The sequence below is a fragment of the Thalassophryne amazonica genome, chromosome 18 (genome assembly GCF_902500255.1).
Source record: "Thalassophryne amazonica chromosome 18, fThaAma1.1, whole genome shotgun sequence".
Taxonomy (NCBI): domain Eukaryota; kingdom Metazoa; phylum Chordata; class Actinopteri; order Batrachoidiformes; family Batrachoididae; genus Thalassophryne; species Thalassophryne amazonica.
Window position 1 is genome coordinate 30,575,716 of NC_047120.1, and position 23,632 is coordinate 30,599,347.

The 23,632-nt window shown below is 41.5% G+C and overlaps 1 protein-coding gene across 1 annotated transcript in view; it reads left to right on the top strand.

Annotated features, from left to right (window-relative positions):
* The window catches only part of dock1 (dedicator of cytokinesis 1), an 815,700-nt gene that overhangs the window by 610,732 nt on the left and 181,336 nt on the right, over positions 1-23,632 (top strand). The window contains 2 exon segments of the mRNA XM_034193753.1: positions 3,351-3,429; positions 6,116-6,216. Of these exon segments, the coding sequence (XP_034049644.1) occupies positions 3,351-3,429; positions 6,116-6,216 (180 nt within the window).

The following is a 23,632-nucleotide window of genomic DNA, read 5'->3' on the forward strand; positions in this document are numbered from 1 at the left end:
AGCTGTCACATTTCCCCTCCAAAAGCTTCATGCCACTTAAGTTATTAACATTTCATTCTTCAACATCAGAGTGGATTAAGCCATCAGCCAGTGCTCTCATTAAGATCTGCTTCTCACATCCTTCTCCGGCCCATCTGCAGCCCTTGTGCACCTCAGCACTACACAGAGAAAGGTTTACGGCCAAGCATTCATTCATGGCACAACTACAAATCACTCATGAATTTTCTTTCTACAGCTTTCAAATACTCTCAGTCTATAATCTACTCTGTACGTATGCTATATATTCATGCATTCATTTTCTGCCACTTCTTCATGTCTGGATCTTTTGGCAGCAGACCAATCCGCTCATACCGCATTTACAAATTCTTGGCCAACTCCTCCAACTCTTGTGTAGGATCTTAAGATGTTCCCAAGCCTGCTGTACTGCACAGTAGTGTTTCTGTATGAATTTGTTTTTTTGTTTTTTTTACACCCACACAAAGTAATGAATGTGGGTTGTTTTTGGTCCTGTGTGTCCATTCCCAGTCTGGAGTTTAATTAGACCATTGCAACCCATGGACCTTACAGATTGTCATGATATTTATTGCTGATTCCACGCAGTACTACTACATTCATAGACAAGACAAAACACTATGACTACTACCACTAGAAAAAAATGTATTTTCAGTGTTTGAAGAAAGTAACGCAAGAGTGTGGATCCAGTTTGGACCAAAATTGGTGTAATGAATGAGAGTGGACCAAGGAGAAAGTGATTAAGTGAAATTTATTAATTCATTCTTTATACCCACTTACCCATTTAGTTGAGGGTCATGGGAGGGCTAGAGCCTATCGCAGCAGTCATAGGGTGAGAGGCAGGATGCACCATGTCTGTCACAGGGCCAGTTAAGCAAAATATTGGTTGGGAGTTCAAATTTTGGCCCAATCCTTATGAATTGGGGATATTTAGAATGGCTGGTTTGATGAATTGGCTAAACCTATGGTTGCTGTTAAACACTAATATGAAGTCATACATCACCATTTTGTGACGCACAATGTTTGCAGTGAGGCACCTTTCTGGAGCAGCTCTCCAGTTTCATTGAATTTTATTGCAGTCACAATAAAAGCATCCTGTTCTTCTATTCTTTTCTATTCTATTTTTATTGTTCACATGAGCTTTGACTTTGGCTGATCTTGAAAGGTAAAACTCCTTTAGTTTGGCTAGTTTGAGGAATTGTTTGTCGTGAAGTGCTAATATGTAGTCCCGTGTCACCTTTCTATTTGTTACATGAACTTTGACTTTGGTTGATCTTGAAAGGTTAAACTCAAAGTCAGAACTATTTAACTCTTGAAAAAAAATGTCAAGGCCACACAGAAACACACAGTATATTATGGGATCAATGAATGACAATTAATTTGCATGAAGGGTACACTCTGTTTGCCATCCTGGTTTTTCCAGTAATATGTTGATAAATGTCCACACTTAAAATTTACAAATGCTAGTTTTGAACAAAAGGTCTTTCTCTTTTATGAAAGAAGTTTAAAAAAAAAAAAAAACAGACACAGACTTCCTAAGAATTGCATTCACATTGTGAATTTCTGTAGTTCATCAGTGCCACTTATAATAATGTGAATAAAACGTAGGTTTTCTTGAATGTGCATGTAATTCATTCGTTGTTTTTTTATGCTGGAGATATGGATTCACGTTATGGTTTCAATCAGCAGTTTGAACTAAAACCATCCATACACCCATTTTTGCTCCTTGTATCCTGTTTTGGGGGGCTACAGTGTCTCAGCATACATTGGGAGAGACTGTTCTTTCTGAAACATTCACCAAAATCTAGTTAATATCTGTTGTTTGCATAATATTATCATAAATAAATAGCTTTGATTTTTGTTACTAAATAAATGTCATTGCCCAACCTTACTCATATAATGTCAAGTTCACTGTAATCACCATGCTTGGATAATTACGGAATACACAATTAAAAATATTTCTCATTGTGAGGATGCTGAGGCTGTAGAAAACAAAGCCTCAAGGAAACAATTAATGGCTAAAATAACTGGCTTTGGGTTTTACTCTTCATTTGCGTATGACACTGTTAATAAATATTAAAGAAGCTTTAGACATTTACATTTAATTACCATATTTTCCAGAGAATAAGTCCACACCGGAGTATAAATCGCAGGACCCCCCAAACTAGTTTAAAAAAATAATTACGAGTTATACTCTGGAAAATATGGTTATTACATTAGTTTACTTCAAGTTGGGGTGTTTTTAAGTTGTTGTTTAATTTTGTTATATCTACCAACTTGTGTGTCCGTATGGTTGACCAGCTGCACCAAGGTGGAGTAGGTGGCCATATAGCCTGTAATCAAACCAGCAGGAAAAATCAGTGGAGCCATGTTGCCATATATCAACACCATCCCCACCTCCCTCTCCCTGAAACATTCACTCTGGCTTTTCAGTGACTCTTCACACCCCAGTCACTGCCTATTTCAACTGTTACCTTCAGGGAAAAGGTTCAGAACCATCTGAGCAAGAACTACCAGAATGGCCAACAGCTTTTTATCCACAAGCTATAAGACTTAATAACTCCCCAGTGCCCCCGTCCCAATTCCCTCATTCGACATAATGATCAGAATGTTAAACTGTGACTGTACGCGCCACTTGCACCACGATTATAATATCTGATGTGCCTTTTATTATTAGATTTTTATTACCATTTATTATTCATTTTATTATTTATTGATATTTTTTTTTTTTTAGCATTGCAAAATGGATCAGGGAAGACACTGCACTCTTCTTTTGTTTTTATAACAGTGACAGTGAATAAATAAATTGAATTTGAATTGTCTTCGTATGTGTGCCTGTTATGTTAAGTCATAGTTTAATCCAGTGGTTCCCATTCTTTATCCTTGGAGCCCCCATTTGTATTTAACAAAACTTACCTCCTGGTAACAACCCACCCAAACGCTTGCGCAAACACAAACACACATGTTCCCACACACACTTTGCGAAAGAATAAACTGCTTTAACACATATACAACTTTATATTTTTCTCTCTTTTCAGAGACTGACAATCTTTGTATTCATTTTGATTGTCCAGTAAGTGAGCTGTTATGACTTTATGTGATATGCACTACTAATTTTAACAACAACAAATTGCAACACTGGGTCTTGGTGATGTATGAATGCATTCTTCTGGATTCTGCATTCTTTGGGGTACATAATTAGCAAAGTATTTTCAATTAAAAATACACAGTGTTGTCATTATTTATACCATTATATTTATTGGAAAAATCATTTTAAGTTGATGTACATTTCAGCAGTAACAAAACAAGGTGTAAACACTTGTTCTTATCTTTTGCAGAGTGTTCCTTCGGGCTATTAAGCAGTATGCAGCAGTGCTAAACAAGAAATTTATGGATCAAACCACGTTTGAGCTACAGGTAAGTCCAGAACTCATGAAATGTTATAATGTTATAATACCAAGTATATAAACTTAATATTTCATCACCACATATACACGGATGTTTCTGGGTATGCGCCATTGTTCAAGTTCTATTAACATTGTTACAACTGAAGTTTAAACTGTGCAGTATTCCCTATGGAACCACATTTAGGGCCCATTCACACTGAACGCTGGAGAAAGTTTGCTCCAAGGGTCCACATTTCCTGTTGTCGACATAGCTCAGGGGAGGGCGTCGTTCTCTGGAAGAGCTTGACATTTGGTGGCAGGCCACTAACTTACAATAGGACATACATCAACTTTCACCATCAGAGGGCAAACGTATTGGTAGCACACTCCACAGAGCAGTAGCAGAGGTTGGCGGAGCTGATTGTCGACTCAGTATTTGAGACATCATGTGGCGTATCCTATATAAACTCGATGCAACTCTGCAATTGCGTCACTTGCTACTGGTGTGTTGTCAAGACAGGTTCCACATATTTCTTCACATTTGATCATATTTCTACATATTTCTGCATGTCCAAGGGATCCAGAGGAGGTAACGTGTCCAATCAAGCCTCAGTTATTAGCCAGCAGAGGTGAACGGAGCAGTCACGGCATACAAGCGGAGATGACTTAGTGGAAGCAGCGCTTAAGTCTTACCCACGTTTTTAGCATGATTGCCGAAGATTTTAAGCATGCTGACATGCTGACAACGAACATCGGCATTGCCTGAGTCTGACATCGACTTAGTTCCTGTGGAGTCTGGCGGACGTTGGTGCTGGTTGACGTTATTCAACTTTTCCCTCTCTATTGGCAAAAGTCGGGCTAATCGTCAGAGTGTGAATGCAATGTTACATTTGTCACTGAACTGCTACATTTACGAGGTCTGTCCAAAAAGTAACAGACCTTTTTATTTTTTTTTTCAAAAACTATATGGATTTGAATCACGTGTGATTGCATCAGCCAAGCTTGAACCTACGTGCGCATGCGTGAGTTTTTTCACGGCTGTCAGTTGCGTCATTCCCCTGTGAGCAGGCTTTGTGTGAGCAGTGATCCACCCTTCTCGTCGGATTTTTATTGCGAATAAAATGTCTGAGCGATTTGGAGCTTTGCTGCATCAAATTTTTCCAGAAACTGAGAGACCTCCAGGTGGACACCATTCGGAAAATTCAGATGGCTTTCAGGGACGATTTTATGGGGATTACACAGATTAAGGAGTGCTCCAGCCGGTTTAAAAACCGCCCACAGCGTCTGAGAGCACGGCGCACTCCGAGCGCCGATTGACAGGCTGAAACCCCGCTGAAACAACCAGATCATTTCCAAAGTGAAGGCTTTGTTGATCCGGGACATCGTGTGACTACCACAGAAATGGCAAGAGAGCTGGACATAGCACTTTTGCGGCACATTCCACTGTTACAGGAGATTTTGTAATGAAAGATGTGCGGAGGATTTCGGGCATCGGCACGGAGCCGCTCATGGCGCGCAACAAAAAAACACCTCCATGTTGGAAGTCTCACAGGACATGTTGTGGCATGTCCAGCTGTTACACAATTTCTCGGATACTCACTCGACTGAAAAGCCATTGAAAGCCGTCTGAATCTTCCGAATGGTTTCCAACACGGAGGTGTTTTTTTTGTTGTGCGCCGTGAGCGGCTCCATGCCAACGCGCAAAATCCTCCGCACATCTTTCATTACAAAATCTCCTGTAACAGTGGAATGTGCCGCAAAAGTGCTATGTCCAGCTCTCTTGCCATTTCTGTGGTAGTCACACGATGTCCCGGATCAACACAGCGTTCAGTTTGGAAATGATCTGGTCGTTCCAGCCTGTCGATGGCCACTCGGTGCGGCGCGCCCTCCGCCGCTGTGGGCCGTCTTTAAAAATGTTTAACACAACTTAATCCATGTGACACCGACAGAATCTTCACCGAAAGCCATCTGAATGTTTCGAATGGTTTCCAACCGGCTGTCTCTAACAGTTTCTGAAAAAAATTTCATGGAGCAAAGCAGCAGTCGCTCTGCCATTTCACTGACAATAAAAATCTGACGAGGAGGGTGGACCAGTGCTCACTCAAAGCCTGCCCACAGGCGAATGACGCAACCGACAGGCGTGAAAAAACTCACACGATTTTAGTGTGTCTTCTAGCATTTTTACACCTGAGCACAAAATTTAATAGAGGATATTGCTGTACCCGGGATCTTGTGTCTCTCTGTCCATCCATTTTCCATGAATATCTTTGGAAGCAATCAAACTCATGATTGAGCATATTTTGGTCAATCACGATCCTATTCAGTATGAAGCAGATGTGGTATTGTCTGGTCTGATTTGTACTTCTATGACAGATGCTGTCTGGAGCTAAACCTTTCAACCGTTCTCAAACTTGAGAAATGTTTCTTTCTTCTGATTACATTTTAAAAATTCTGAAATTTTTTTTTGGTAGTTTTAAACTATACATCACAGACATGTAGGCAGATAGAGACAACTGGCAGGTGGTCCAGTCACTGCTGTTGTGGTCTTCCATTAGATGACACATGGTAAACTTGCTTTGAAACAGCATGTATCATTGCTGACACTAGCCAGCACACAACACATGAGCAAAAATCAGACTTGTGTTATATACAGCAGCTGGTGTTATAAATTTGAATCTTATTGCTGGTGTCTTTTTCTATGACTTCATGGGGACCAGTTGTGGAACAACTACTTTCACCTGGCTGTAGCATTCCTTACCCAGGAGTCATTGCAGCTGGAAAACTTCTCGAGCGACAAAAGAGCCAAAATCTTCCACAAGTGAGTACAAACATTCACTTCTTCAGTCCGCAGGATGTCATCATTACACATCAACACAGCTCAGGCTCCCGCCCTCACAGGCATGGGTTATGTAATTCCTCACAAGGATACGGAATATCCCGCTGCTCCTGAAGATGGTGCATTGTTGTTCTCTGTTCTGAATGCAGCAGAACAGCCTGATAGTAACTCTGGGTGATTGAGAGCACAACCTCTACTCAAATAGAAGATAGACAAAGTCTGGGATTCCTGTCTGGAGTTAGTGTTTACAAATCTTCTTTAAGCATCTTCTGCAAGTTATTTTCTTATTATTTCTCAACAGGTGAAGGAGAGATGGTTCTTATTCTACCTTGTCAGGATATAGTGTGTTGGCTTTAGGGATGTCTATTGACAGAAATGGATTATAACATTCATAATTTAATTGCAGAAATGCAATTACATTAAACATCTATTCTATTCTATAATTGTCTGTTCATCTGTTCATCTCGCAACAAAGAATTGACATGTTTTCATAATCTTAGAATGAACAGACAGATAAATAGATAGATGGATAGATATATATACTGTACACACATACTTTACAGGAAACTACTTTGTTGCAGCAGATACCATGACATAATGAATAGGGCAAGTCAGATTTTAGGGCCCTTTGGCACATAGTGCAAATATGTACAATTCAGGGCGACACCCATGGGAGCAGCTCGTATTAGTAAACCATGAAGCATTGCGCAGCTGCTGTGAAGAAAAAAAAACATGCTGTGACGGGTTTGTGTACGCGGGAACACAGCAGCTTTTCACAGCAGCTGCGTGATATGTAACTACATCGCGCAGCCGCTGTGAAGATAAAAAATAAAAATTACATGCCACTCGCCGCATCCCGTAGCCAAGTGATATATATTTTTATTTCTGTCCATGTGATGACAACAAACAGAGACGCACGTCACAGTGGGCAGTTGTTAGTCCATGTCCGTCCAAACACAGTACGTGTTGTCCAGATCGACAGATCTCCACAGCTGCGGCCACATCTCCTTTCAGTTTAGCACACACACCAAAGTGACACTCGTGGGGCACTTAGACAAATTTCAGTGCCAGCACGACAATGATTGTCTGCTGACTGTTGTCATGTTAATGTATGAATGGCCACACATTTTCTAAGTGCCATGCAAGGTGTGTTAGATGTTTGTGTGTGTCACCTGGAATTTGGCTGACACCTGCCGTGAGAGGGTTCGATGGGCTCGCACAGTGTACACTCTGTCTTTCAGCCGTTGGAGTGCGCAAATAGATGTAACAACAGGTGTACAAGGCAGCCATGATTTTATACGTATTGTACACGATTCCTATTTCAAGTGCACTTCATGCATAAATCGACCAAATTCGCACTATGTGTGACGGGGCCCTTAGCCATTTAGGCTCAAGCATCCTTGTATTCATATTTTGCTCTTCATTTATTTATTTATTTATTTATTTTTGCTTTCCAGTGATATTGGAAACTGAAGTTGTGTATATTGAAAGAAAGTCTGCTATTAAAATGTAATTTTAAATGCAGTGTTTCGAAAATTTGTGAATCTTTAAATTAGTGAATCTTTTTTTTTCCATGCTTAATTAAACTTTGGCTCAGTGGTTCTAAATATGGTGCATCCAGAAAGTATTCACAGCGCTTCACTTTTTCCACATTTTATTTTACAGCCTTATCCTAAAATGGATGAAATTCCTATTTTCCCTCAAAATTCTACACAAAATACTCCATAATGACAATGTGAAAAAAGTTGGGTTTTTTCTGTGGAGAGAGGAGAACCTTCCAGAAGGACAACCATCTCTCCAGCAATCCACCAATCAGGCCTGTATGTTAGAGTGGCCAGATGGAAGCCAGTCCTTAGTAAAAGGCACATGGCAGCCCACCTGGAGTTTACCAAAAGGCACCTGAAGGACTCTCAGACCAGGAGAAACAAAATTCTCTTGTCTGATGAGACAAAGATTGAACACTTTGGTGTCAATGCCAGGTGTCATGTTTGGAGGAAACCAGGCACCATCCCTACAGTGAAGCATGGTGGTGGCAGCATCACTCTGTAGGGATGTTTTTCAGCAGCAGGAACTGGGAGACGAGTCAGGATTGAGGGAAAGATGAATGCAGCAATGCACAGAGACATCCTGGATGAAACCTGCTCCAGAGAGCTCTTGACCTCAGACTGGGGCAACTGTTCATCTTTCAGCAGGACAATCACCCTAAGCACACAGACAAGTCTGTGACACACAGCCAACTCAAGGACAACTCTGTGAATGTCCTTGAGTGGCCCAGCCAGAGCCCACACCTGAATCTGATTGAACATCTCTGGAGAGATGAAAATGTCTGTGCACCGACGCTCCTCATCCAGCCTGATGGAGCTTGAGAGGTGCTGCAAAGAGGAATGGACAAAACTGCTCAAAGATAGGTGCACCAAGTTTGTGGGATCATATTGAAGAAGACTTGAGGCTGTCATTGCTGCCAAAGGTGCATAAACAAAGTAATGAGCAAAGGGTGTGAATTCTTATATAGATGTGATTTCTTCATATATATATATATATATATATATATATATATATATATATATATATATATATATATTTGCAAAAATTAAAAAGAAATTGCTATAAATAGACATTAATGAGTCTTTGGCTGCAAGAGCAAGGTCATACAAATAGGAATACCTTTTACTCAATATAAATATTTGATTGAAAGCTGTGATGCCGATCATTATGGAATTATGGATGTACGAGGGCTGTCAATAAAGTATAGGTCCTTTTTATTTTTTTCAAAAACTATATGGATTTCATTCATATGTTTTTACGTCAGACATGCTTGAACCCTCGTGCGCATGCGTGAGTTTTTCCACGCCTGTCGGTGACGTCATTCACCTTAAAGTGAAAGTATCACCTCAAAATCTCTCATCAGCCGTTAAAATGTTCACCGAAAACCAGCTTAATTTTTCGAACCATGTCCACTTCGATGTGTCTCACAGGTTTAGAAAAAATTTTGATCAAACAAAGCGCCAGTCTCTCAGCAACTTCTCAGACAAAGGAATTCCGACGAGGGGCTGGACGACTCCTCTCACAAGGAGTGCTCACAGGCGAATGACATCACCGACAGGCATGGAAAAACTCACGCATGCGCACGAGGGTTCAAGCATGTCTGACGTAAAAACATATGAATTAAATCCATATAGTTTTTGAAAAAAATAAAAAGGACCTATACTTTATTGACAGACCTCGTATAATACTCCAATCTCGCATTTCTGGACCTGAGAACGTGATATATCGTTCAAAAAACATATTGTCTCGCCTGCTAATATAAGGGCAGAAGCTCATGGCATTTGTAAAGAAGTTGTTGTGATTAAAATCCTAAATCTGTGGCTGTTAATAATTATATGGCAGTGCACTGTGGAGGAGGACCATTCTGGCTGGATTTGATGTCTGACCATTTCGAGTTCTCCCTCGAATGCAAACAGAATATTTATAAAGCTGTAGAGATGCCGTCCGAATATGTAGAATGCAGTTAGAATACACTTCCACGGCATATTTTTCCACTTCGAATGCACCTCAACAATTTTGAATATGAGCTAAACATTTGCGCCGGCCACACAAATGTGTCCAACTGGAATGCACTCAGAATGTTGTCAGAGGTTTTGAAATGCACCTCGACTGTTCCGGAATGAAGATCGAATTTTCATTCCGATGGCATTCTGGCTCATTCACCATCTAGTGTGACGGGGATATAACATTATACCTCAAACATATGAAAAAGTAAAAGATACATTAAAATTCGTTTTGCACTAATAATACTTAGTCTTGATCAAATGAGATAATTACTATCTTCATTTTCTATTATAAATTGGGAATGAAAATCTTCAACCGCTTTACATGTTTAACATATGTGGCTGTTTAATTAATCATTAGGACTTAAATGAGCCTGCAGTGCAAAGGTCCACTGGTTTACACAACAAAATCACATTTTGTATATTTATTTCATTGACCTTTAAGTCATTCCTTCTTTTGAAAATGATTTCATGTGGAGTTACTTCTTTAAGAAAGGTGATTAACAGGAGTTTTGACTTGTGTGGAGCGCAGCGAAACGCAACTGTGTGACATTAGAACAGCCTTTGTGCTCTAGATGAGTCAAAATGGTGACGGATTTCCAATTTCATGATATGACCCGGATAGTTAGTTTTTCTTTGGCTTTATGTCTCATTGGTGTTAGTATTATAGGGGAAACACTGATTTGTATGAAAACGTTCCCCGTGTATGGCATCATGGTTTTTAGGTCATAATCAAAATTGCTTATGTAGCGATTGCACTTGTACACAGCCACCCTTAACCTTTTCTTGAGTCATTATCCTATGGACTGTGTTTATATAGCGCTTTTCCGTCTCCATCAGAAGCTCAAAGCACTTGACAGTTATCCCTCACATTCACCCATTCACACAGACATACTCACACATCAATGTCAGGGTGCTGCCATGCAAGGCGCTCACTACATCCTGGGAGCAACTGGGGATTTGCAAGGTACTTGCAAAGATACTTGCCCAAGTGCCCTTATTGATTTTCTGGTTTGGTTGGGTTTTGAACTGAGGAGCACACTTGTATAAAATGCTGTTATGTATGCTGCACAGACATGATCACATGGGAGCCGGACAGGCAGGTCAGAGCGCACACAGCACAGCAAGGTGCCTATCAGCTGCTGAACAGAGACATACTGACAGCTCACATAACACAGAAACAGTGACATGTTGGTGTATGCGCTGAACTGACAGGGGGTGTGTCTGCCCACAGGAGCAGCTGTGGATATCTGTGGTTCTAGACATCCCATCTGGAGAACACATACCGTATTTGGATGGACATAAACTAACAACTGCCCACTGTGACACATGTGTGTCTACTTGCTGTCCTCGCGTGGACATACATAAAAACACATATCACTGTTGCAGTGGGCTGTAGCGAGCAAGCACACGCCGCACACTTTGACAGGCTACCCCAGGTGAAACGGACCTTCAGATTACAACACACAGCAGGCGATCTGAATGTCACGTCACCCACGTGAGCTCTGTTCCACATGACGCGGTGTCTGTCCTGCGACGCACCGCCCATAAGACACACGTGTTGGTCAGGACACATGCTCGGGGCCTGGCTGGACATGCTGCCAGCAGATGTGGACATGATAAGAGCACACTGCTTCATCATTCATGTCATTTCATAACTGTATGTCTGTGATTATGGGTCATCTACAGAAGAGGGTTTCAATAAAATGCGGTGTTTTTATATGGTGTGTGGTTTGTTTGTTTTTTTAAATACATCCATGTCCTTCTTGATCTCAGGCATTTTCCCGCACCTTTTACAGGACAGCAATGGTAGCTCAGTGGTAAAGTTTCTGGCTGGCAGTCAGAGCTTTTGGAAACTGCAGGTTTGAATCCCTTGTGTGGCATGTATTTTTTTTTTCACAGCAGCTGTGTCCCCACATGCATGAAACCATTGCAGCAGCATCGTTCACGCCTGCTTGTCGGCTCGATGTTTTCATGGTTCGCTCATATGAGCTGTTCCGCTGTGATTTGCCCTGATTCACACATAATGTGAAGGGGCCCTAAAATATGTCTCCCAAACACAACCAGGTAGTGTTTAGCGCAAACAAAGACAATGTTACATCATGTTCATCAATTTCTCTGTCACCCACTCTTTCTGCTTCAGCCCGCCCACGCTTCGTCTTGTTCTCTCCCGCTGCCTACCACTTACCTTCAATTTTTTCATCCTCTTCTCTGCATCCTGTTTCTCTTTGTGTTGGCGAATCAACTATCAGTTCTGCCTGCAGTACCAATTATTGTGCCATGCCGGGGTGCCGAGAACAGAGGGGTGAAATCAGAGATTTGTGGTGCACTGTTCTTTAGAGTTCTCCATCTGCTTTTCCCAACATGTCTCAAAAGACTTTCATGGAGTTTGTGAAGCCATAGGCCATGACTCATGTGCTCATTTCTTCCTCTTCTTCAGTATTAAACTTCAACAAGCAAGACCAGACAGATTCCAGGCTGACATTTTTTCTCAAACATTGACTGCAAAGCCTGAATGGAATGTTCATGCATGTCTGTGTTTTATCCCTTTTATTCAAACACCATGGACGTTTAGTCACACGTACACATAGAGACTTAAATAAATTAGCCATCAGCATTGTTGTACTTATGACATGATGAGCCAAGCTTGACGGTGAATGCAAAATCGAGCAGCGTAGATGGTTCTAATCCATTTGCGGCATGTCCAAGCATGCGTTGCTGTTTCAGCATTAAATGTCAATACAAAGGTTGACACAGAGTGCAAAGGGGCTGGTTTTGAACTTCACATTATTCAGCGGCGTGTTGTGGACATGTCCTGAAATCAATCAACAGGCTTGCCACCTGTCTTCTTCTTTGAGTGGAACAGCTTAACTACAATTTCCATAACAGTTGTGCATTTTGTGATAAAAGCATCAACTTTGGCACACATATTCTAAATGAACTAATGTTTATTTTCAGATATGGAACCTTCCTGGATTTGACCTCTATTGAGTGACAGGGTCAGTAAAGATTTACACAGGGTTCAAAATTTTAAAATGCTCTAGTCATATTGAAAACTATACCACATTATTTGTCTGATCATAATTATTCCAAAAAGGTATAGTTTGGACTATCTGTGACTGAATGATCTGGAGTTATGGGGTAAAAACTGTAAAAATGGTGACAAAGGTCAGTTTCGGTTTGTACAGGCGTTAAAAGTTAAAGTTGCTCCAATTTTGGTAAAAAGTGAAGCAAATTATTGCTTGGAATAGTTTTGACTGTGTTGAATGCTTGGTGTCCAAAGTAATGCTGCCTTTACACATAGAGTAAGGACGCGTTACGAATGTCATATTTGCGTCATTCTTGGCACATTCCTGACTTTCTTAACGTGACTTAACACATCTGAATAGGTTTCTTAATAGTGCGTGTTGGTGTGTGATATTCGTGATTTTCTTTGAGACAATTCGCCCCATTCACAATGTGACAGAACGTAAAGTTGCTCGCAGCAGTGCAGAACATTATTCTTGACCATGTGTAATGGTTCCTGATAATTCGCCAGCAACACGTGCCATTAATCGTAACGCATGGTAACATGTTGCAGCAGTTCCTGAGGACACCTGATGCCTCTGCCTCAAATTATCACATTCGTGATCAGGCCTAGTTCAAAAATAATGAAGCCTAACTGCTGATTTGCATTGCATTTGTCATGAACAAGCCATTATTTTATTTAGCACCATCCAGATTTATCTGAGTTGCCTATTGTCTCTTTGACAGGTACTGAAAATGCCATGGAAAAATTCCACACGGTTCCAGAGATATGCATGAAATTTACCCCAAAAATAGCACTTTTTTCATCAATTTTGTGTGACATTGATATTTAGCATTATCATTTAAATTAGCATTATCATGTTAAAGAAATAACCTTGTATTTTGTCAGACAGTAATACATTTTTGTAAGGGTAGAAATGTTTGCATGTTTCTAAAGCAAGTTAAAACTGTCGCAAGTATAACGCTGACAATAAGTCCTTGATTTATTTGTGTCAAAATCTTAGGTACATCTCCTACTCTGCTTTAATAGAATAATTATATTACTTGTTCAATAATACCAGGAACTAATGGACAGAATTTCTTTGTTTCAGGCTTCTGCAGACTAAAGAAGATACCTCCAACTGTTGTCGCAAGCATTACGCTTTAGCACATTATAGTATATGAGGTCTGTTAGAAAAGTATTGGACCTTTTTATTTTTTTCAAAAACCATATGGATTTGAATCACGTGTGATTGCATCAGCCAAGCTTGAACCTTCGTGAGCATGCGTGAGTTTTTTCACGCCTGTCGGTTGCGTCATTCGCCTGTGAGCAGGCTTTGTGTGAGCAGTGGTCCACCCCTCTCGTCGGATTTTTATTGCGAATAAAATGTCTGAACGATTTGGAGCTTTGCTGCATCAAAGTTTTCCAGAAACTGTGAGAGACCTCCAGGTGGACACCATTCGGAAAATTCAGATGGCTTTCAGGGACGATTTTATGGGGATTACACAGATTAAGGAGTGCTCCAGCCGGTTTAAAGACCAACCACAGCGGCTGAGAGCGCGCCGCGCTCCGAGTGCCAATCGACAGGCTGAATCAACCAAATAATTTCCAACGTGAAGGCTTTGTTGATCCGGGACGTCGTCTGACTTACACAAAAATGGCAGAAGACGTGGACATCAGTACTTTTTCGGCACATTCCACTGTTACAGGAGTTTTTTTCATGGAAAGAGAAGCGGAGGGATGCGCCACGGAGCCGTTCATGGCGCTGGACAAAAGCACCTCCATGTTGGTCTCACAGGACGGCTTTCAGATGGCTTTCAGACGGCTTTCGGTGGCTTTTCAGTCGTGTGACTATCCGAGAAATTGTGGATGAGCCTGGACATGCCAGAACATGTCCTGTGAGGCTTCATCACGGCGTTGCTTTGCGCCATGCGGCACCGCCGCGACGCGCGGAATTCCGAAAAAGTGCTGATGTCCACGTCTTCCACAATTCCTGTGCTAGTCAGACGACGTCCCGGATCAACACAGCGTCTAGTTTGGAAATGAATGGCACATTCCACTGTTACAGGAGTTTTTGTCATGGAAAGAGGAGCGGAGGAATTCCGCGCATCACGGCGGTGCCGCATGGCGCAAAGCAGCGCCGTGATGAAGCCTCACAGGACATGTTCTGGCATGTCCAGGCTCATCCACAATTTCTCGGATAGTCACACAACTGAAAAGCCACCGTAAGCTGTCTGAAAGCCATCCTGTGAGACCAACACGGGGGTGGTTTTGTCCCGCGCCATGAACGGCTTCGTGGCGCATCCCTCTGCTTCTCTTTCCATGAAAAAAACTCCTGTAACAGTGGAATTTGCCGAAAAAGTGCTGATGTCCATGTCTTCTGCCATTTTTGTGTAAGTCAGATGACGTCCGGATCAACAAAGCCTTCACGTTGGAAATGATCTGGTTGGTTCAGCCTGTCGATTGGCGCTCGGAGCGTGGCGCGCTGTCAGCAGCTGTGGGCGGTCTTTAAACCGGCTGGAGCACTCCTTAATCTGTGTAATCCCCATAAAATCGTCCCTGAAAGCCATATGAATTTTCTGAATGTGTCCACCTGGAGGTCTCTCACAGTTTCTGGAAAAATTTGATGCAGCAAAGCTCCAAATTGTTCAGACATTTTATTCACAATAAAAATCAGACGAGGGGGGTGGACCACTGCTCACACAAAGCCTGCTCACAGGCGAATGACGCAACCGACAGGCGTGAAAAAACTCACGCATGCGCACGAAGGTTCAAGCTTGGCTGATGCAATCACACGTGATTCAAATCCATATGGTTTTTGAAAAAAATAAAAAGGTACAATACTTTTCTAACAGACCTCGTATATGCACTGATAATTTCTAGCAATGACTGAACCGAGACCAATAGAAATATTGAAACTCTGATATATAACCATAACTAAAATGATAACATTTCACAAAAAAGACCACTTTAAATTTTGATGGTTATGTCACATTTTGGCTTCGTTATTTTTGAACTAGGCCATCAGCGGCCAAGAATGTATACTTCGTGGCATTTCTGACTTGTCGCCGTTATGTGTAAATGCAACATAAAGGTCAAACAAGTTCGACGTCGATTGGATTCTATGACATGTGACATATGTTACCCCATAACGTGATAACTAAGCATGACAAATGGTGTAAACTATTTCTTTTTAAAATGTTATTAACTCAACCAATAATTTGCATACTTTTTACCAAAATTGGAGAAACTTTAAGTTTTGACCCCTGTACAAACTGAAACTGACCTTTGTTGCCATTTTTGCTGTTTTTACCTCATAACTCCAGAACCTTCATTCATAGTCCAAACTATACCTTTTTGGAATCATTATGATCAGACAAATAATGTGGTATAGTTTTCAACACGATTGGAGCATTTTTAAATTTTGATCCCTGTCTAATTCTTTATTGACCCCTGTAGCTCATTCAAGGTCAGCTCCATGATGTCTCCATATCTGAAAATAAACATTAGGTAATTTAGAATATGTGTGCCAAATCTGATGCTTTTATCCAAGAATGCACAATTGTTTTGCTATGCTGCCCCACTATTTAAGCCCCAGGCACACTAATGATGGTCGGAGCAAAAGGGTTAGTTATTTATTTAAATGTTTTTTCCGTTGGCAAATATGTCAAACTCCCGTTGAATTGGAGCGCTAATGGACAGGTGAAGTCACATTTCCACAGAGTTTTGCGCTGATCAGAGGTTTACACACAAATATGCTGCGTTTGAGCTCTGGAAGCATGAAGTTGTTTCCTCACTCTGACAGCTTTGCTGCATCACTTTCCTGAGAGCAAGAAACAGAGAGAGAGTGAGAGAGCAACAGAGACAGAAAAAGAGAGCGGGCTGTCTATTTCTTCCAGACATGGAGCTGGACTTACTGTGTCAGTCGTTTCTCCACTTGCTGGACTTTTGACCAGTCAACGCCAGAATGAACAGTCGGACAACAACAGGAAAAATAAATGACATACAGAGGACAAAACGGCAGAAAGCACAAAAGCAGCAGCAAAGTTCTCCACTGGATGTCCGCTTAAAGATTTGAACATGCCACAACTTGCAAGTGACAGGGTGCAAATTTTGCACATGAGAAAATTACTTTTGTTGGACAGCAGCAAATACGAATGTATAGAATCAGTTCCTTACATGTTTCGTTAGTGTGACTGGGGTTTAAAGGCTGACGTGCTGGAACTGAATGCATTTTTGTTCAGAGGACAAACACAGGAGTGAGGAATTTCTTACCGGAGAAACAGTTGGTGCACAAATTGCACTTGCATGGAATTTGCGAAGAGACATAATGTTGGACGTTGTCGTAACTGGCATGATTAACACCGTCCATTCACTGCTGTGTATGGAGATTCTGTTCACTAACCAAGGTGCAGCTGTTTGAATCTTGGATGGATCTCACAAAAAAAGTTCTGATTGTGCCACAAGCATTCACCTACACCAACTAAAAATGTGCTTTCACTGATGTGCATGTCACCATGCACGCTGTGCATTTAGGTGCAGAAAATAGTTGCCTTTTTCTGTTTTGTGTGGGATTAATATCTGTAAAGTGAATCGCTCCTGTTCATCCACTAAATCTCTACCGATCCCAGGGGGAGGGAGAAAAGTGATGTTACAATATTGTTTCTTGTATTTGTTGTTACTTTTATTTTGTTTTTAATTTTTGTGTTCAGTTCAGATTCATGATCCTGTGTGTTATTGTGCGTCACTGTATGCAGTGAGCCTGGTTATGCAAGGTGTGTCTGAGTTATGTGCTCTTTAAATATAGTGTGTCTTTAGACCAGGATTTTGGTGGTCAACTCTGTATAGTCATGGATGATATCAGTGCACCAGCTGTGCACTCACCCATACCTGATTTTAGACCAACAATGCTTACATGAATGCAAGTGGTACCATGATCTAGAGGATGTGCGCCCTTGGTGTAAAAATTACACCAGTATCTGGTAGAAACTAGTAGTGGCACTAGTGTGCGTCATTTTGCGGCAGTAGAGGATAATACCAAGAATGTCGTGTTGTCATTTAATGAATACCCGATCTGGTCTTTCTTTGTTGTTAATTCAGACCTGTGTTTAGTAATCACATTGTCCACATTGCTTTATTCCTCACTTTGTCATTCCTTGGAGTTCATAGTCTCATTTCTCTTTTCGTTCTTGCTCTTTGTCTCTTGAACCAATCGTGTTGCACAGCTGCACTCTGCAGCAGTCTCTAAATGTAGCCCTCGCTCACTGCTGTGTCTCTGTAGACGTGTTGTTCTCACTTAACCTCTCCAAGAGCTGACAGGTACGTGCTGTAGACGCTGACAGTCGACAGTCATCGCTGCCTGTCTCACTGCCTCAGGGAGTATGACAAAAAATGAGTCCTGGTTGAATCTCTGCTCAGAGGAAAACATGACGCTTCACTCGTATGGCAGCTAACAAACACATCTATGTAATTATGAATTTATTATGACCTGAAAGTCAAAGAGTCACATCTGGGAGCATGTGTCAGCGCTGCCCTTCGCGCTGTTGAACCACAGAATTGCCTTTGATACTGAACGGCCACCCAGGCAGACAACCAGCGTGTACGAGACAGATTTAATTAAAAAATGAATTAAAAACTCAGAAATGTCAACTATTTAACTAAATGATAACTAAATGAAATGTATAAATATTGTTGTGCTTTAAAAAGGGTTTTTTGTTTGTTTGTTTTTTTTTTGGGGGGGGGGGAATTCTACTATAATCAATAAGAAAATAAAGAAAATGTTTGTTTTTTTCCCAAAAACATTTTAAAGCTATATGGCCTTTTGAAATTTCACAAAACTGGCAAAATTTTGTTTCTACTGATCCAAACATTATAACGTTGGTTTATTTTTGTAACATGTTGCAAAATTGCAGCTCATTTTAATGAAGAGAACATATCTACCTGAGGGGGCGGGGGATTCCATAGTGAATATTTTAGTTTCCTTTTAACGATGTCTAGAGCGTGCATTCACGGAGCATGCACCGTACATTGAGTAAGAGGTTTTTGTGTTTTCAAATACATTGTTTTTAGTTTTAGAAGTGTTTATTTCTTGCTAACCTTTTCAAAATGTATGACATAATTAGATTTATACAGAATTTTTTTTTTTTTTATTGCAACAAGATGCAACGCGCAACGCGTTATCAGAGTCTGAACCAGACAGTGAGGATTCTGATGATAAAGGAGATGATTCCTCTTTTGTTCTGGACGAGCAACCAGAGCAGGTGGAATCACCGACGTACGCACAGATCTCCACAGTGGGTCGGATTGCGCACTTCTCTTTGCAGCTTCACCAGGACTAAGGTGCTGCAGAGCTCCGTCCCAGAGCCGAGTCCTGGAACGCAGAGCAGGATGCAGACACACACTGCTCCAGCAGTGGCTCCAGGCATGTTTCATTTAAAGCATTGAGATCAACGTTAGCTTCAGTTTTGTTTTGTTCCTCTTTTGTTCCTTTTGCACTCTTGATTTGCAGGCTGTTCAGTGATAAAGCTTGTTCGCCATCTTTTCTCAACAATTTGTGACTTTTTTTTTACTTTTCCCTTCTTTCAGGAATCGTCGTGTGCTGTGTGACTGGGCCATAATGATTAGACAACATGCAAATCATATTATTATTTTTATTATTATTTACTTTATCCTATTGGCGGTCACCTGACAGCAACGTGGCATTAAAAGCTCCCACTGCAGTCCACATCCATGCTGTCAGAGATTTCAGTAGAAGTTGTAAGGCATCAGAATCCGACATCTACATCACACATTTTGACACATAGAAAAAGGAAAAATAAATATCTGACACTCGCTGCTCGCACTGTTAAAAACTCCTCAATAACTTGTTTCACACCAGAATCTGTGCTGTTAAAGCCAACGTCCTTCATCAAATTTATCAAATTCTGATCGTTAATGTGGTCTGAGTGGTTTCAATGAATGAATAAATGAAGGTTACAAACTGGCACCCTGCAGCCCACATAAGGCCCAATTTTTTTACTAGAGTGTCTGTTCTTGAGCACCTCACATTTTTCTGCATAACACACATTGAGATTTTGTTGAAAATTACAGACCCCTCTCATCTTTCTAAGTAGGAGAACTTGCACAATCAGACTGACTAAATACTTTTTTACCCCACTGTGCTGTGTGTGTGTATACGAGGTCTGTTAGAAAAGTATCAGACCTTTTTATTTTTTTCAAAAACCATATAGATTTGAATCACGTGTGATTGCATCAGCCAAGCTTGAACCTTCGTGCGCATGTGTGAGTTTTTTCACGCCAGTCGGTTGCGTCATTCGCCTGTGAGCAGGCTTAGAGTGAGCACTGGTCCACCCCTCTCGTCGTTAAGGTAATGGCGGAATGATTTGGAGCTTTGCTGCATCAATTTTTTCCTGAAACTGTGAGAGACCTCCAGGTGGACACCATTCGGAAAATTAATATGGCTTTCAGGGATGATTTTATGGGGATTACACAGATTAAGGAGTGCTCCAGCCGGTTTAAAGACCGCCCACAGCGTATATTTGACACTCCCTGACCCCTCCCCTAATTTATAAATTAGGTTTCTTGGTTTTTTTGTTATTTGGTACACTTTTTCTTTTGGCTGCTCTCGTTAGGGTTCATTACAGGAGATCATCCACCTCCACCTCACCATGAGCTAGGAGGATTAAAAAAAAAGAATGGTTTGCACCATCTATGATGATTAGCTATACTTATTAGTGGAAATATAACATACACACAACTTATGTCAGTCGAGTGGACTTTGACCTTCTTGCCCGTTACTTTGGAGGTCAATTATTCCAAGCAGTTAAAACAATTCTGCTTTAATACCGTTAGTTCAAACAATAATTTGCATCACCTTTTACCAAAAATTGGAACAACTTTCATTTTTGACCTCTATACAGGCTACAGGTTTTCCTCCATTACAGGGGTTTTCAAAGTGTGGGAGAGTGAGCACCCCCCCACTCCCTCAGAGAACAAATGAATAGCTGCCCCCCGACACATATACACACAATTTCAACATGTTTTTGTGTTTCTTTTTATTCTTTTACACACCTTAAACACATTTTAAAAGTATTTTAAAGAACTTTCTATTCTTTCACACATTTTACACCCTTTTCAAACTTTTAAATTTTAAATGTGTTTTTAAAGAACTTTCTATTTTTCTGTTTTACCTTTTGTCATATTTTAAACATCTTTTTTAAACATTTAAACATCTTTGTGTGTTTTTAAATGTCTTTGGCGTAACTAACACATTTTGACATAAATAATAAGGGATGGTTATTAAGATTTTATCAATATCAGTGCAATTATCGATTCCGCTTATCGATTCTCTTATCAGTACCTCCTGTGAATTTTCTGTGTACTGAAAGTAGGCTCTACAGGTTTTCTATGTCAACATTTTATTGAGTCTTAAAATAAACATGAAATTCGTAACTGGATCCTTGATCTCTGGACATAAATAGAAATAAACAAAATCTGTACTTTTTCTGAAAAGCATTTTCTTTCAGACATTAATGGCACAAATCTAACTCCATACCTCTGAGCTGAGTTCTTGCAGCCAGCTGCACTGCACGTCAACATCAATGTAATTCATAAAGAACGCAGGACGTCTCATTTTGGGAGGAAAAAGTTTTGGTCAATTGTAGTTTATTGTTTGTATTACAACGTTTAGAAAGAGATGCCATTTCATTTAAAGCGGCGATTCACTTTGAAGCTATTCATTCCGACTGGACTCTAACTTGACTTGGCAGAGAGTGACGCAGCATTTGGAGCTGTGTGAAGGGAACGGAGGACGAATCTTGTTTCTTGCCTGCAACAAGACAACAGTGCCAGATAGTGACTTTAATCCACAAAAAAGGGCTCAGCATTGACATCTTTAAATGGGTTTGAGAGGGGTGAAGATGCAGACTTGCCGCTACTAAAAGCGAACCAATGAAGCAGCGGGTTGGAGCACTGCTTCGTTGGTTCAAGCTTCAGACCGGAGCTGTTACAGAAGTGTTTGATTACAGACCTGCTGCAGGGTCTGTAATCAACGTAGAAAAAAGATCATTTTCCAGACAAACACCCTCAAAAACAACGGCCACTCTGAAGGACTGAAAAGGGAATCGTTAAGCAAAAAGACTATTGATATCGGTGGATCGAATAATTTCTTAACAATTCTCAAAAAGAACTGGTTCTATTTCATTCTTCCTGACCGCCAGAAGGTGGTGCTTTAGCACCTGGATAACTACATGTGCGCAAGCACAGAGAGGTCGAGAATATATACCAACAAAGTCACGCCATTGGATGTGACCTAGGTGACGTCACTGGTTTTCTTTATATGCCAGATGCACCCAGCGCTCGCTTCTTTTTTACATTCTCGCATTCTGAAGAGGTTGAGAATGCATTTAGCTACGATTGCCGCTCTCGCTTGTAGCCTCGCAACCCACCTTTGATTGGAGCTACATGCACTGCACACGTCCTCCAGAGGCTGTGAGACACGGCTTCACTGTTTTGTATTCTTTGATTGACGCCTGTCATGAGTACACCTTCCTCACCGGGTGCGCGCCTTCGCCGCTGCCCTGCTGGGTATTTTCCTCTGTGCACAGTTGAAGTCATTAGCTGCTAGCCGCTAACCCTTTAGCTGTGTTGTTTCGACGAAAGCTGGCTACTTGTTTAGTTGTGTCGCTAACCCTGTTAACTATGTGGTAGTGTGTGTATCAGAACCTGTATAGTGTACTGTATTGGGCTTGCCGTGAGTGTTTTCCACTCCTTTCGTCTGCGCTGCCGCCATTTTGCTAAGTTCAACAACTCCGCTACCAGCTAGTGTTGTCGTTGTTGCTGTAAGTGCCTTAGCACTTGGGTTGTGAGTATTTTGGCTGTGTGCATCGTGTTATTACTGTGGCTGTGAGTGTTTCACACTCCGTGCTTTGCATTAGCTTTTACGCTGTGAGTGCTTCATGCTCCGTGCCTCGTGTTCAGTCTACGGCTGTGAGTGCTTCACGCTCCGTGCCTCATGTCAAGTCTACGGCTGTGAGTGCTTCATGCTCCGTGCCTCGTGTCAAGTCTGCGGCTGTGAGTGCTTCACGCTCCGTGCCTCGTGTCAAGTCTGCGGCTGTGAGTGCTTCACGTTCCGTGCCTCGTGTCAAGTCTACGGCTGTGAGTGCTTCACGTTCCGTGCCTCCTGTCAAGTCTACGGCTGTGAGTGCTTCACGCTCCGTGCCTTGTGTTAGCATTATGCTTCAAGTGATTCACGCTCCGTGTCTTGTATTAGCATTATGCTGCGAGTGGTTTATGCTCCGTGCCTTGTGTTACTATTTACACTGCGTGTGATTCACGCTTTGTCTTTCTATCTGTAACCGTCAGGGCTTGCGTTAGCCATCTGCACACAGTTCACAATGTTGTCAGGGCCTTTGTTGCATGGCTGTAGTACCTGTTTGACTCCCTTGAGCCCAGATGATGGACATATGTTTTGCCCCTCGTGTTTTGGGATCGGACACCTGAGGGAAGCCCTGACTGGCGATGCCTGCCTTAATTGTGCCAGCATGCCACTGGCAGAGAGGTCTGCTAGACTCGCAGCATTGGAAAGTGGAGTGCCTAGTGTGACTTTGGCCTCCAGCCCCAGGAAGCAACCAAAGTGCCGTAAATGCCCACATGCAGGGACCCTTTCTGCTAAGAAGGTTACTCATGACCATGCTTTGGCTGAAAAGGTTGATACGTTGACTTCTGAGTTTGCTCAGATTAAGTCCTTGCTTCTGAATCTACAGCCTAGGGACGCCGTAACAGTTCCTGTTGTCCCTAATGAGGCTGATCAAACCAATGTAGTTACTCAGCAGAAAGAAGATGT